The 14062-nt window shown below is 40.8% G+C and overlaps 1 protein-coding gene across 1 annotated transcript in view; it reads left to right on the forward strand.

Moving 5' to 3' along the window:
* Nucleotides 1-14062, forward strand: part of dcc (DCC netrin 1 receptor) — a 990886-nt gene that overhangs the window by 857363 nt on the left and 119461 nt on the right. Inside the window, exons 19-20 of the mRNA XM_060825544.1 lie at nt 8374-8481; nt 11994-12188. Coding sequence (XP_060681527.1) covers nt 8374-8481; nt 11994-12188 — 303 coding nt within the window. The remainder of the gene's footprint in view (nt 1-8373; nt 8482-11993; nt 12189-14062) is intronic.

Below are 14062 nucleotides of genomic sequence, written 5' to 3' on the forward strand. Positions count from 1 at the left end.
ATGATAACAACACTCAAAATGAATTGGGTAGGAAAGCAAACTCACCTCTGGGCGTAGTCGTCTGAGTACCAATGACCCGGAGCACTTCATCCTTGACTAGCTATGGAGATGTGGCAGTGCAGTGTTCTTCCGCAAGTACCCACAAAGCATCACTATCAGAGCTGGTGGGGGAGAGGTGAATATGGAGGTGTACGGAGGTAACCTTCCCAGTGCTTCCTCTGAGGCATCTATGTTTTCTTCCTCAGTGATAGGGAAGAGGTTGTGTTTCAATGCCATTGCCTTGACTACAGAGACCTCGACAATCCTGCTCATACCTGCAGGAGAAGGAAGATAGAATGCATCGTGACCAAGGAGTAGAAGTTGTGGCACATTAACAATAAATGCTGTAATGGAGGGCAATAGAGAGTAGCACAAAAATAGACAATGATCCTTGGTTATTGAGATGTTTCAGCATCTCTGCAGGACTGTTCCTAGGACTTCTTGGTAAGGGTCAAGATCCTCTCTTTGCAAAGAGTGAGGGGTTGAACATTAGACACTCTGCACAGCCAGTCTGGATTTTTCTCCTGGAGTGAGAGATAGTGCTGATAGGGCTGGGGGAAAATGGTGAGGTCTCATGAGTGAGTGAGTAGGCAGCACAGAGACCATGTAGGGTGAGTAATGTGGGGGTATGGGGGCAGTGAGCATCAAATGGCATGATGAATGGCTTTTGCCCAAAACGTCAATTCTCCTGCTCCTCAGATGCTGCCTAACCTGCTGTGCTTTTCCAGCACTCCATTTTCAATTGTTCTCCAGCTTCTGCACTCCTCACTTTTTCCTATCAAATGGCATTGGTGTGAGCACGAGCAAGTGAGGGAAAATGCTACAGGCAATAGTTAGAGTGATAGGGTATCAACCTTGGTGGGAAGTGGATGCAGTAGCTGAGATAGCCAACTATAGACCACCAAAACTTGACTGGCAGCTCAATAGCCTTCTAAATATGGCACCAGTGCTAGTGCCATTGATCTGGGCTTTCCTGACAGTGGTAAGTAATTATGCCTATGGTGAATGGAAGAATTGGGTTAGCACTGGATGAATGGGGCTCCAAAGGGGTGAAGTACCTATTTAATGAGGTGAGTTTGAAATGATCTAGTGAGAAAACTCATGAGATCTCTTGGAGCGAACCCCTCAGTGAAACACAACAAAAAGGGAAATAGCATATTTCTGATAAAATTCACTCCTTCAGAGCAGATGATTATAGAAACTATTACTATTTTAAAAATAGAGTTAACAAAGTGAACAATGGTCTTATTAAGATTGAGTCTGAAGAATTAATTACAGAAAATAAAAAGATGGCTGAAGAATTGTACAGGTATGTTTCTTCAGCCTTCGCTGTAGAAAATACAAGGAATATCCCAGAAGCAGCTATAAACCTGGAAATGAAAGAAGGGCACGAATTCTAGGAAGTTAATTTCACTGGAGCAGTGGGTTAGAGTAAGTGGGCTAGCACCAATGTTCCCTCGAAGCTGTGAGCATGCAACTGTCCCAATGTCCCATGAATGGCAATCACACCAACCGTCGCACTGACATCCCATTCCAGATGTCACTGCTGCACACAGGTATTTGAGGCCAAAACAGCCAGTAAGGAGTTTAAAGGGAATGCTGGCTGACAATTGCTTGATTCTGATCAGTTTCATTCTTGGGCTTTAAAAGAAATGAGAGAGTTGACGCATTGGTACGAGTTTTTCCAGAACTTCCTAGTTTTACGGATTGTCCCATTACAGTTGAAAATAACAAGATTGACTCTTTCATTCCAAAGGATAGGGAGACAGAGAGCAGGTGGCAAACATATTCAAATAGGGGCCTTACTTTCAACAGATAGTTACAGCTTGCCCATGCTCCCCTAAACAGGTTAGCATGGGCAGAAAGGTGGTAGGAAAGTTACCTGGTCAATTATACAACTAATTCCCTCCATCCGCTAGCCCACCATTAAGAAACAGTCAAATTCTACAACAGGTAACTCAGTCCAAACCTGGGATTATTGTTATAACCTTCTTGGTTTTTGCATCTCAGCTTCCCATTGAATAAACTTGCAGAATCTCTGCGAAAACTCATTGAATTTTGTTTTGTTTTGGCAACTGTATGGCCTACTATCAGTCCCTCTACAGCTTAGCTCTATGCTTTGGAGCATCAGACTACGACTGTTATACACAGTGATTCAGCTGGAGAAGCATTAGCTTGGCTTTTAAAATTGGCAGCAGAACTCTTGATGTGGGCAGAGCCCAGTTCTAATTCACACATGTTAAAGTACACATATTCCAGGCTGAACTAATGAGAACTCTAAACATGGCTTAGAGTCATAGAGATGTATAGCATGGAAATAGATCCTTCGGTCCAACCCGTCCATGCCGACCAGATATCCCAACCCAATCTAGACCCACCTGCCAGCACCCGGCCCATATCCCTCCAAACCCTTCCTATTCATATACCCATCCAAATGCCTCTTAAATGTTGCAACTGTACCAGCCTCCACCACATCCTCTGGCAGCTCATTCCATACACATACCACCCTCTGCGTGAAAATGTTGCCCCTTAGGTCTCTTTTATATCTTTCCCTTCTCACCCTAAGCCTATGCCCTCTATTTCTGAACTCTCCGACCCCAGGGAAAAGATTTTGTCTATTTAGACTATCCATGCCCCTCATAATTTTGTAAACCTCCATAAGATCATCCCTCAGTCTCCGATACTCCAGGGAAAACAGCCCCAGCCTGTTCAGCTTCTTCCTGTAGCTCAGATCCTCCAACCCTGGCAACATCCTTGTGAATCTTTTCTGAACCCTTTCAAGTTTCACAACAGCTTTCCGATAGGAAGGAGACCAGAATTGCACGCAATATTCCAACAGTGGCCTAACCAATGTCCTGTACAGCTGCAACATGATGTCCCAACTCCTGTACTCAATATTCTGACCAATAAAGGAAAGCATACCATACGCCTTCTTCACTATCCTATCTACCTGCGACTCCACTTTCAAGGAGCTATGAACCTGTACCCCTGGGTCTCTTTGTTCAGTAACACTCCCTAGGACCTTACCATTAAGTGTATAAGTCCTGCTAAGATTTGCTTTCCTAAAATGCAGCACCTCGCATTTATCTGAATTAAACTCCATCTGCCACTTCTCAGTCCGTTGGCCCACCTGGTCAAGACCCTGTTGTAATCTGAGGTAACCCTCTTCACTGTCCATTACACCTCCAATTTTGGTGTCATCTGCAAACTTACTAACTGTACCTCTTATGCTCGCATCCAAATCATTTATGTAAATGACAAAAAGTAGAGGGACCAGCACCGATCCTTGTGGCTTGTGCAGTTTTGACCTGGTAGCCAGAAATCTAATGCTGCCAGAATTGTTTGAAGAGATAGAATACCCTTTTGGAGAAGTATAGGTGCTTTTGGATATAGTGTGGGAACCTGTTCCTTTAGGAGAGACAATGTGTCTTTTGGGGAATTAGGGTGCCCTTCCCAACTGTGAAAAGTCAAAATGAATGTTTTTTTAAGAAGTGAGTAAATTCATTGGAACAATCAGCGATGATATTAATAATGATGTCAAAGAAAAATGTCAAACTTTAAAATTTGAAGAAATTAGTGTGCAGTGTTTAAACAAAATGGTGCTCACTATTTCACTACATCTGCTGACACAAGCCTGATTGTAATCATTACTGTGCTGCACGATTGATTTCACAACTCTTCAAGATCATAGAGTTTGGCTGATAGCCCCAAGTGGTTGTAAACTATTTGAAGTTAGATTCAAATGCTGGAAATTATAATGAATTCAGGAGAATAAATGTATTGAGTAGATTTTTAATTAATTTGTCAATGGAAATTTGTCTCATCTCAGCATGGGTCTGCCAATGGTGGATAATGAATATATTGGCATGCTTGGTATATGGACTAAGGGTAGTGGGTGAGTGGCATGGGATGGCATGAGCTTGCATATGGGCATTAAAGAGCCATGTTGTTTGGATACCATGTCATAAGTTAGCATGAAGTGTGTGAGAGCCCTGAGTGTGGGTACAGGGATACAGATTTGTAGCTGAGAAGCCATGAAGGAGGATTCATGGAATCGGATATGGGGAGTGTGTGAAGCCAAAGTGAACATAGATATATCAACGAATGAGTCTGGGAAATAATGGAGAACCAGAAAATGGAAGAGGAGTTGAGTAAATACTTTGCTTCACAGTAAATGACATTATTAGCATTCCGAAATCATGAAATAATCAAAGGACCAAAGGAAGGGACGAAACATATATAATGTCTATCTCTAGAGAAAAAGTGCTCAGGAAACCAATGGGGCTAAAGGCTGGTAGGTCTCCTGGACTTGATGGGATATGTCCTCGGATATTAAAGGAAGTAGCTACAGCACAGTGGCTCAGTGGTTAGCACTGCTGCCTTACAGCAACGGGGTCCCAGTTCGATTCCAGCCTCGAGTGACTGTCTGTGTGGAGTTTGCACATTCTCCCTGTGTCTGCGTGGGTTTCCGTCAGGTGGTCCGGTTTCCTCCCACAGTCCAAAGATGTGCAGGTCAGGTGAATTGGCCATGTTGAACTGGCCATTGTGTCAGGTGCATTAATTAGAGGGAAATGGGTCTGGGTGGGTTACTGTTCGGAGGGTCGGTGTGGACTGGTTGGGCTGAAGGGCCTGTTTCAACACTGTGGAATCTAATGTAAGAGGTAGTGGGTGCATTGGTAGTAATCTTTCAGGAATCTGTCAAAGTCCCAGAGGATTGGAAAATTGCCAGTCTAAAATATTTGTATGAAAAGGAAGGAGATAAACCAGGTAATTATAGACCAGTTCGCTTAACTTCTTCTATTGGGAAAATGTTAGAGTCTGTTATACAGGATGTATAAGCAGAGCATTTAGAAATGCATAACATAATAAAGAAGATATATTAGCATGAATAGAAGATTAGCTATCTGATAGAGAATAAAAAATGAGGTCTGCAGATGCTGGAGATCACAGCTGCAAATGTGTTGCTGGTCAAAGCACAGCAGGTTAGGCAGCATCTCAGGAATAGAGAATTCGACGTTTCGAGCATAAGCCCTTCATCAGGAATTGATAGAGAATAGAGAGTTAGGATAAGGGGGACATTTTCAAGATTGAAACCTGTAACTAATTGTTTGCCACATAATCAATGCTGGGGCCACAGTTATTTATAATATATATTAATGCCTTAGTTGAGAAAGTGGACTTACTACTGCCAATCTGCAGATGGTCAGGGTGACATAATGAATTTGAAGAGGAATTTAGACAGTTTGAGGAAAGCTGTCAAAAACTTGATAGTTGATATATAATGTGGAAAAAAATGTGAGGTTGTGCACTGGCAGGAAGAATAGAGGTGTTGAATATTATTTTAATGGTGAAGGACTGCGGAAAGCTACAGAACAGAAGGATTTGGGAGTCCTTGTCCATGAATCACAAAAAATTGACATCCAGGTTAAATGGTTAATAGGGAAGGAAAATGAAATGTTGACCTTTAATTCAAAGGAATAGAGTATAATGTTAGGAGAGGAGAAAGTGAGGACTGCAGATGCTGGAGATCAGAGCTGAAAATGTGTTGCTCGAAATGCGCAGCAGGTCAGGCAGCATCCAAGGAACAGGAGAATCAACGTTTTGGGCATAAGCTCTTCTTCAGGAATGAGGAAAGTGTGTCCAGCAGGCTAAGATATCTCAGCCTACTGGACACACTTTCCTCATTCCTAAAGAAGAGCTTATGCCCGAAACGTTGATTCTCCTGTTCCTTGGATGCTGCCTGATCTGCTGCGCATTTCCAGCAACACATTTTCAGCTATAATGTTAGGAGAGCTTGCCACAACTACAAAGAACTAGTCAGACCACAGCTGGAATACTGTGATTAGTTTTGGGCCCCTTAACTCAGGAAAGAAATACTGATATTGGAGGCTATCCAGAAAAGGTTCACCAGGCTTCTACCAAATCTGGGTGACCTGCCTTCAGAGGAGAGATTGAATAAGGTTGGATAACTCTGGGGTAGTCCCAGCAGATTGGAAAACAGCAAATGTGATGCCATTTTATAAAAGGAAGGTAGACAAAAGATCGAGAATTATAGACCAGTTAGCTTAACATCTTTAATGGGGAAAATGCCTGAGTCTATTATCAAGAAAGAAATAGTGAGACATCTCAACAGAAATTGTCCCATAGGTCAGACACAAAATGGGTTCATTAAGGACAGGTCATGCTTGACAACTCTTTTGGAATTCTATGAAGACATTACAAGCAATTTGGACAATGGGGACCCAGTGAATGTGGTGTACCTAGAATTCCAAAAGGCCCTTCGACAAGGTGCTGCACAAGCTAAGGGTGCATGGCATGAAGGGTAAAGTATTAGCATGGATAGAGGATTAGTTGAGTAACAGGAAGTAAAAGATGGGGATAAATGAGTGCTTTCTGGCTGAAAATTAGTAACAAGTGATGTGCTTCAGTGAATGGTGTTGGGACCACAATTATTTACAATGTATATAGATGATTTGGAGTTGGGGACCACATGTAGTGTGTCAAAGTTTGCAGATGACACTAAGATGAGTGGCTGAGCAAAGTGTGCAGAGGACTGTGAAACTATGCAGAGAAAATTCAGACATTGAGTGAGTGGGCAAAGGTCTGGCAGATGAAATATAACATTAATAAATGTGAAATCATACATTTTGGTAGGAGTAACTGTAAAAAGGATTATTACTTGAATGGCAAAAAGTTGCAGCATGCTACTCTAGAGAGGGACGGACCTGGGTGTCATTGTAAATGAATCAGAGAAGGTTGGTCTGCAGGTACAAGTAATTAGAAAGGCAAATGGAATTTTGTCCTTCATTGCTAAAGGTAGAGAGATTGAGTTTAAAAGCAGGGAGGTTATGTTGCAGGGTGCTGGTGAGGCCACACCTGGAGCACTGTGTGCAGATTTGGTCTCCTTACTTGAGAAAGGATGTACTGGCACTGGAGGAGGTGCATAGGAGGTTCACGAGGTTGATTCCAAAGTTGAGGGGGTTAGCTTATACGGAGAGACTGAGAAGATTGGGATTATGTTCATTGGAATTCAGAATAATGAGGGGGTATCTTATAGAGACATATAAAATTATGAAGGGAATAAATAAGATAGACGTAGAGGATATTTCCACTGGCAGGTGAGATGAGGACAAGAGGTCATAACCTCAAGATTAGAGGGAGCAGATTTAGGACTGAATTGAGAAGGAACTTCTTCACCCAGGGAGTTGTTAATCTATGGATTTCCTTTCCCAGTGAAGTAGGGGCGCTACTTCAGTAAACGTTTTTAAAGCTAAGGTAGGTTTTCTTTAACAATAAAGGAATTAACGGATACGGTTTGAGTGCGGGTAAGTGGATCTGAGTCCACAAAAAGATCAGCCATGATCTTACTGAATGGCGAAGCAGGCTCAAAGGTCCCGAACGCCTACTCTTCCTCCTAGTTCTTATGTTCTCTAAGTTGGGCCTTTACTTAGCTTGTTTGTGATGTAGACTGACACTCATGGCATGGGTTCAATTCCCACACTGACAGAGGTTATCATGAAAATCCTGCCTTTTGACCTCACCTCTCACTTGAGGCATGGTGGCCCTCAGTTTAACCATCTCTCTTAGAAAGATTTGTCTCTCTAATGAGGAAGCAGCCCTAAGATCTTCTGGGAATTTGGCAACTACTTTGCTATTACTACGAACTCATGGAATTTCAAAGAATAAGATATATCTTTATTGAAACATACAAGATTCTGAGACAACTTGGCAGGATGGATGTGGAAAGGTCTTTGACCTTGTGGGAGACTCTATGAGCAAGGGATATAACTTCAGAATAAGGAGTTGAATATTTAAGAGAGATGAGGAGGACCTTCTTCTCTAAGGGTTGTGAATCTGCAGAATTATTTACCACAGGCTGGATTATCCAATATATTCAAAGTCAAGTTGGACAGACTTTTAACTAATAAGAGAAGTAAGAGTTTTAGGGGAAAGGCAGGAAAATGGAGTTGACGTCTATCAGATCAGCAATGATATCAGCGAATGGTGGGTCAGACCTGATGGGCTGAATGGCCTTCTTTAGTTCTTATATGTTGCAGTCCTGTGGTCACCTAGCAGGCTATGCCTTTATTCCAGGCTTGCCTCTGTGACTCCCATAATACGCAACTCTCCTGCAATGAAAACTCAACTTTTACGTGTCAGGTTTAAAGAGCTTGGTGACTATTGTTTCTGATTCAAAATTAAAGTGACTTGCAGAGAATGAAGATTCATTTTCACGTCTTGCTTGTAGCGTTATAAACTTTCAGTAGCAGGAAGCCACAGGTCACTCACCATTGCTTTCTCTTTCCTCCTCTCTGCTCTCTACTTGGGTAATAGCTCCCACTTCAGCCCCAAAGGACTTGACTGTGATTTCCAGAGAAGGAAAGCCTCGAGCTGTCATCATTAGCTGGCAACCGCCAATGGAGGCCAATGGAAAAATCACTGGTAAAGAAGCTTCATTTCTATTTGACTATTTTTATTCATATCATCAATATAACTTTGCAATCCCTATTTGGATAAATTTGAGAATAAAACTATTGTAAATTCTACCCACTCCTGTTCATCATCCTACAATTATTATACTCTGAATTTTTATTAAAAATCAGCTTTTAAAAGTAACCTTTGACACATTGTTCACTTTTTCATGGCAGATCAGCCCCTTGGAAATGTTTTAGACAGTGGAAGCTCCAGTGATAAACATTTTAGACTATTTATTATTGGCGTGGTTAGCTCCTATTAGTAAAGAAATGAAAACGGACTGGTTATTTTGTGTATCTTATTGTGACAGCATTCATTTACAGGTAACTTGCTTCTTCATAATATGTTTTGATATTTCACTAGTCTGTCATCCAATGCCTTGAATTCAAAGAGGCAGAAATGTTTGTTAGGTCAGTTTTCAGCGCTCTGAAATCACGGCAGAAACTAAAGGCCCAATTCTTATCCCAAATTGCATTGGAGAATGTAATGGTGAGCTGCTTCCTTGAACTGCCACAATCATTGATTCGCAGGGACACCTACAGTGCTATTAGGAAGGGAGTTGCAGCCTTTTGACCCAGTGCCAGTGAAGGGATGACGATATCATTCTCACTTGGAAATGTATGTGGCTTAGATGGGTACTGGAAGGTGGCATGCATTTTCAAGTCTTAAAAGTTCCTATATTTCAGAGATGATCATGAGAGGCATGGATGGGGTGAATGCACTCAGTCTTTTTTCCAAGGTTGGGAAATTGAGGACTAGAGAGCATCAGTTTAAAGTTAGAGGGGAAAGAATAAAAGCGAACCTGCGGGACAAATGTTTTACACAGAAGGTGGTATGCATATGGAATGAGCCGCCAGCGGAAGTGGTTGAGGCAGTTACATTAACATATTTAAAAGGCATTTGGTTAAATACATGGATAGGAAAGGATTAGAAGGATATGGGCCAAGTGTAATGGAATGGGGTTAACGTGGACGGTCATTTTGGTCAGCATGGACCAGTTTAGGCCAAAGGGCCTGTCTACGTGCTGAAGGACACTATGACACTATGCTCTATACATTATAAACTGTTACAACATCTATCACTTAAGTTAAACTCTTTTAATCAATTTGATGACTGGTGTGTGATCAAATCCCACTGATTCTGGTACTGTTGTTAATCTTTTAGTTTTGATATGATGTCCCTACATGGCCAGAATGTACAGATTCAGTTTCCATCCGCCTTAGATCTGTGTCACAACATGTCTAAACATGTCCAATTACAATAACTGCAACTACACAGAGTTAACCAATTGGCAATACATTCTGTACCAGCTAGAAATAAACAGTTTGTGATTTGAAGACTTTAATTTACTTCAGAATGAAAGTAATAGTCATAAAACGTGAAGTTTTTTTTTTCTCATGGTGTCACTCAAACTACTGACTGTTTTTAAAAAATGCTTCCAATTTTTTCCCTACTTGCTGGATAATGGTTTCATGGTTGCACCTGTGATATCTTGCCCAAGTAGTCATTCCTCATGTGTGAGCCGAGGTGCTAACTGTCAGCAGCAGGCGAGCAAAGCTGAGTGTAGAGTTTATCATGGAATATCCTGCTTGCATATGATCTTCACACATAAATGCTTTCTAACCTTGGCTGCTGGACTGATTCAAAGAAGCAATTTACTTCTCTGTAATTCAGGAATACTAAGATCAATTGTAACACACACATTGACTCCTGATGGGATCAGTAATTTATCATAAATGGAGACTAGAATTTGTGACCTTTTTTTGGTCTTTCTAGCTTAGATGTACTCTGTTTGCACAAAATAAAAGCTTGAATCTTAATTGCTCTCTTTTGGTTTTCACTGAAAGCAAATTTGTCATCATTTACAAATTTCACAGATCCATACAGTGCAGAAAAGGCCCTTTGGCCTATTAAGTCTACAACAACATACTTAGCACAAAAAATGCACTATTCCTGCACTTTCCCAATTTCCGGCACTTGTCCTATATTCTTGAATGTTATGATATTTGAAGTACTCATTCAAATATTTTTTTAAAGGTTGTAAAGTTTCCAGCCTCCACTACCTTCCCAGACAGTGCATTCCAGATTCCCACCGCATGCCGAGTGAAAAATGTTTTTTATCCAGATCCCTTTGGAATCTCCTGCCCCTTACCCTAAAACTATGTCCTCTCTTGATCGATCCCTCAACCAAGGGTGACAGCTGCTCTCTCTTCACCCTGTCCATATCCTTCTCAATCTTGTACAACTTAATCACGCCTCCCCTCAGTCTTCTCTGCTGGAGAGAAAAACAATCCAAGCGTGCCTAGTCTCTCCTTATAACTCAATTTCTCCATCCCAGTCAACATCCTTGTGAACCTCCTCTGTATCCCCTCCAGTTCTATCACATCCTTCCTGTAGTGAAGTGACCAGGACTGCACACAATATCCTTTTCTCAACAGCCCTGACCTATTGTATTCCTGCAACCCCTTGTACCCTACACCTCAACTTGCAACCATTAAGTATTCCAGTTCTGGCTGCCTCTGTGTTGCCATTGGTGGTAGAACCTTCATGTCTTTTATCCCAACACTGAAATTCCTTCCTGAAACCCATTTGCCTTGTTACTTCCCTATTCAGCTTTGAAAATCTTTTGATTTGCAATCATATTTTAAGAGTCATTTTTCTGCTGTTTGAAGCACCTTGGGATAATTCTTAGGTTAATCGGACCAAGGTAAGTCAATTTGTTTTGTAATGATAATGTGTCTGATTCAATAATTCAAAAACTGTGGATGTGACATAAATGATAAACTTATGTCATTATCACATTAAAATAAAGCAAAGAACTGTGGATTCTGAAGATCTGAAACATCAATGACCATTCTGTTAAAACTTAGTCTGTTACCATTTGGAGAGAAAACAGTAAAAAATGAGGTCTGCAGATGCTGGAGATCACAGCTGCAAATGTGTTGCTGGTCAAAGCACAGCAGGTTAGGCAGCATCTCAGGAATAGAGAATTCGACGTTTCGAGCATAAGCCCTTCATCAGGAATAAGAGAGAGAGAGCCAAGCAGGCTGAGATAAAAGGTAGGGAGGAGGGACTAGGGGGAGGGGCGATGGAGGTGGGATAGGTGGAAGGAGGTCAAGGTGAGGGTGATAGGCCGGAGTGGGGTGGGGGCGGAGAGGTCAGGAAGAGGATTGCAGGTTAGGAGGGCGGTGCTGAGTTGAGGGAACCGACTGAGACAAGGTGGGGGGAGGGGAAATGAGGAAGCTGGAGAAATCTGAATTCATACCTTGTGGTTGGAGGGTTCCCAGGCGGAAGATGAGGTGCTCCTCCTCCAGCCGTCGTGTCGTTGTGTTCGTTCACATTTTGAGTCAAAACATTAACTCTATTTTCTCTGTACAGATGCTGTCGGACCTGCTGAGTTTCTCCCATAATTTTTACTCTTGTTTTGTTAACACATTATTGTCACAAAATAATCTAATGATCTTTTCCTTCACCGTTAGGCTATTCTTTGTTTTATACAATAGAGAAGAATGCGCCCATTGATGAATGGGCAATGGACTCAGTGAGTGGTGATAGACTAACCCATCAGATTCTGGATCTCAATTTGGACACGATGTATTACTTCCGAATTCAAGGACGAAATGCCAAAGGCCTGGGACCCGTGTCTGAACCTATTCAGTTCAAAACACCAAAAGGTTAGGTTTCAACCCTAATAATGAAAACATGTACATTAATGATCCTATAGAATCGTGCTAATTTTGTAGCCTTACATTGAAAGTGATTTATTTTGTAGAGCATTTTAATATTCCATTGTTCAGAAGGAGTTTTCCAAGAGATAATTTCAGGCATTTTAAGAAGGCAGTACAGAGAAAATCCAAATTTCTTTTGGCATAGAATGTTAAAAAGAACATAATGAAAGATAAAGGAATAATGCTTTCATCAATATGCATGAAGGTTGTAACAAATCATCAGTAAGTTTGTATATGTTCCTTCATAAGTGAAGTAAACTGAGTATCCTGATGTTTGCTGTTTATTTGACATGAACAGATAAAAATGCAAATATACAAGTTCTAATGTCAATTCATAAAGTCTGATAATGTGTTTTTGAAATTCTATCATGCCATGTGGGCTCCCTCTAATCTTTTGAGGAAATTCTTGAAAAGGTACAAATTTGCCTTTAAAAAACATGAGATGAAGTAGATCTGTGATTCCTAGAATCAGACAGAACCGAAGAGGCCCTTCAGCCCATCAAGTCTGTCCCACTAAAAATACACTAGCAGCTACTTGAGTCCCACTTTCCCAAATTGGCCCCAAACCTTGAATGTTTATGACATTTCAAGTGCTCATCCAAGTAAGTTTTACATGTTATGATGTTTTGCACCTCAACTACCCTCCCAGAGAGTGCATTCCAGACCCCCACCACACCAGAATTGTTTCTGGTGAGCACATTACAATTCCAGACATTTTTCTGACCCAATATTTCAGTATAACTTTCGGCTATTGCATCTATGCATTGAACTTAACATGAATATCAAAACCAAAATATCTATAGATGACAGGCCAGAAGTGATTTTAAAAATACCAGTGGAGCTATGGTATTTATGCGTAAATCAGACAGCGATTTGAATCAAGTGTAGATGTGCAATTAAACATGGAAATCTGGACACTGTTGTCTGTGTTGCTCTGTGGTTCCCTGTTTAAATGTATTGAACAGAATGAAATTCTGTACTTATATCATGAGAACATACTAAATTAACAAAAAATTGTTAAGAGTTCATCTATTTCAGTCAAGTACACTTTTTAATGGCATGCTAAGTCTTAATACTGACAAACAAATTCTCAGGCATTGAACATTAACTTTTACAAGTCTCAACACACATTCTTTCAATTGTTGCTGGAATTAATTTTTTAATTGCAAATTAAGCTGTTATTACAAATTTTCTTTCTGATCTGTATTTCCCTCTCTGACTTAATCTATTCCTTCTTTATCTCTCTTTATTTCACTGACTGTATCAGATTTGACATTGAATTCAATACTCTAACTTCCAGATTCAGACTTTGCACTGTTCATTAACAATTATTCCATCATGTTAGTGAAAGAACAGCAGTTGCTTGTCATGTCAGCATAGCTTTCAGATCCATTGGAGAGGATGCTGTGAAAAAGCTCAAAAAAAGTAAGATATGTGAGGACAAGCCTATAGAAGGAATAAACAAAATGGAGTAAGTTCTGGCTAGAAATGTCTATCCAATCCTTTGATCAATGATCATTAGCATTTTGTATTCTAGAGATCTAATAGCTTAGATCTAGGGGGATTTCCAATTTAAAAGCATTTACTTGCTAATGTCTGCAGCTGGAAGCAAGTTATCCTATCTTTATAATAAGTGTTTCTTTCCAATTTCCTTTACCAAAATGAGAGGGTAAACAATCATTTGTTCATACTCCTCCGTGAGTGAGTGGAATGATAATGTAGTTCTGCAACTTTAACTTTGGAGGGTAATTTTGTATCGTAATTGATTTGTAAGCTGTTTGTCCATCCATTCCTGAACCATGGCAAATCTTTGTTTAACC

The sequence above is a fragment of the Hemiscyllium ocellatum genome, chromosome 1 (assembly GCF_020745735.1).
Source record: "Hemiscyllium ocellatum isolate sHemOce1 chromosome 1, sHemOce1.pat.X.cur, whole genome shotgun sequence".
NCBI lineage: Eukaryota > Metazoa > Chordata > Chondrichthyes > Orectolobiformes > Hemiscylliidae > Hemiscyllium > Hemiscyllium ocellatum.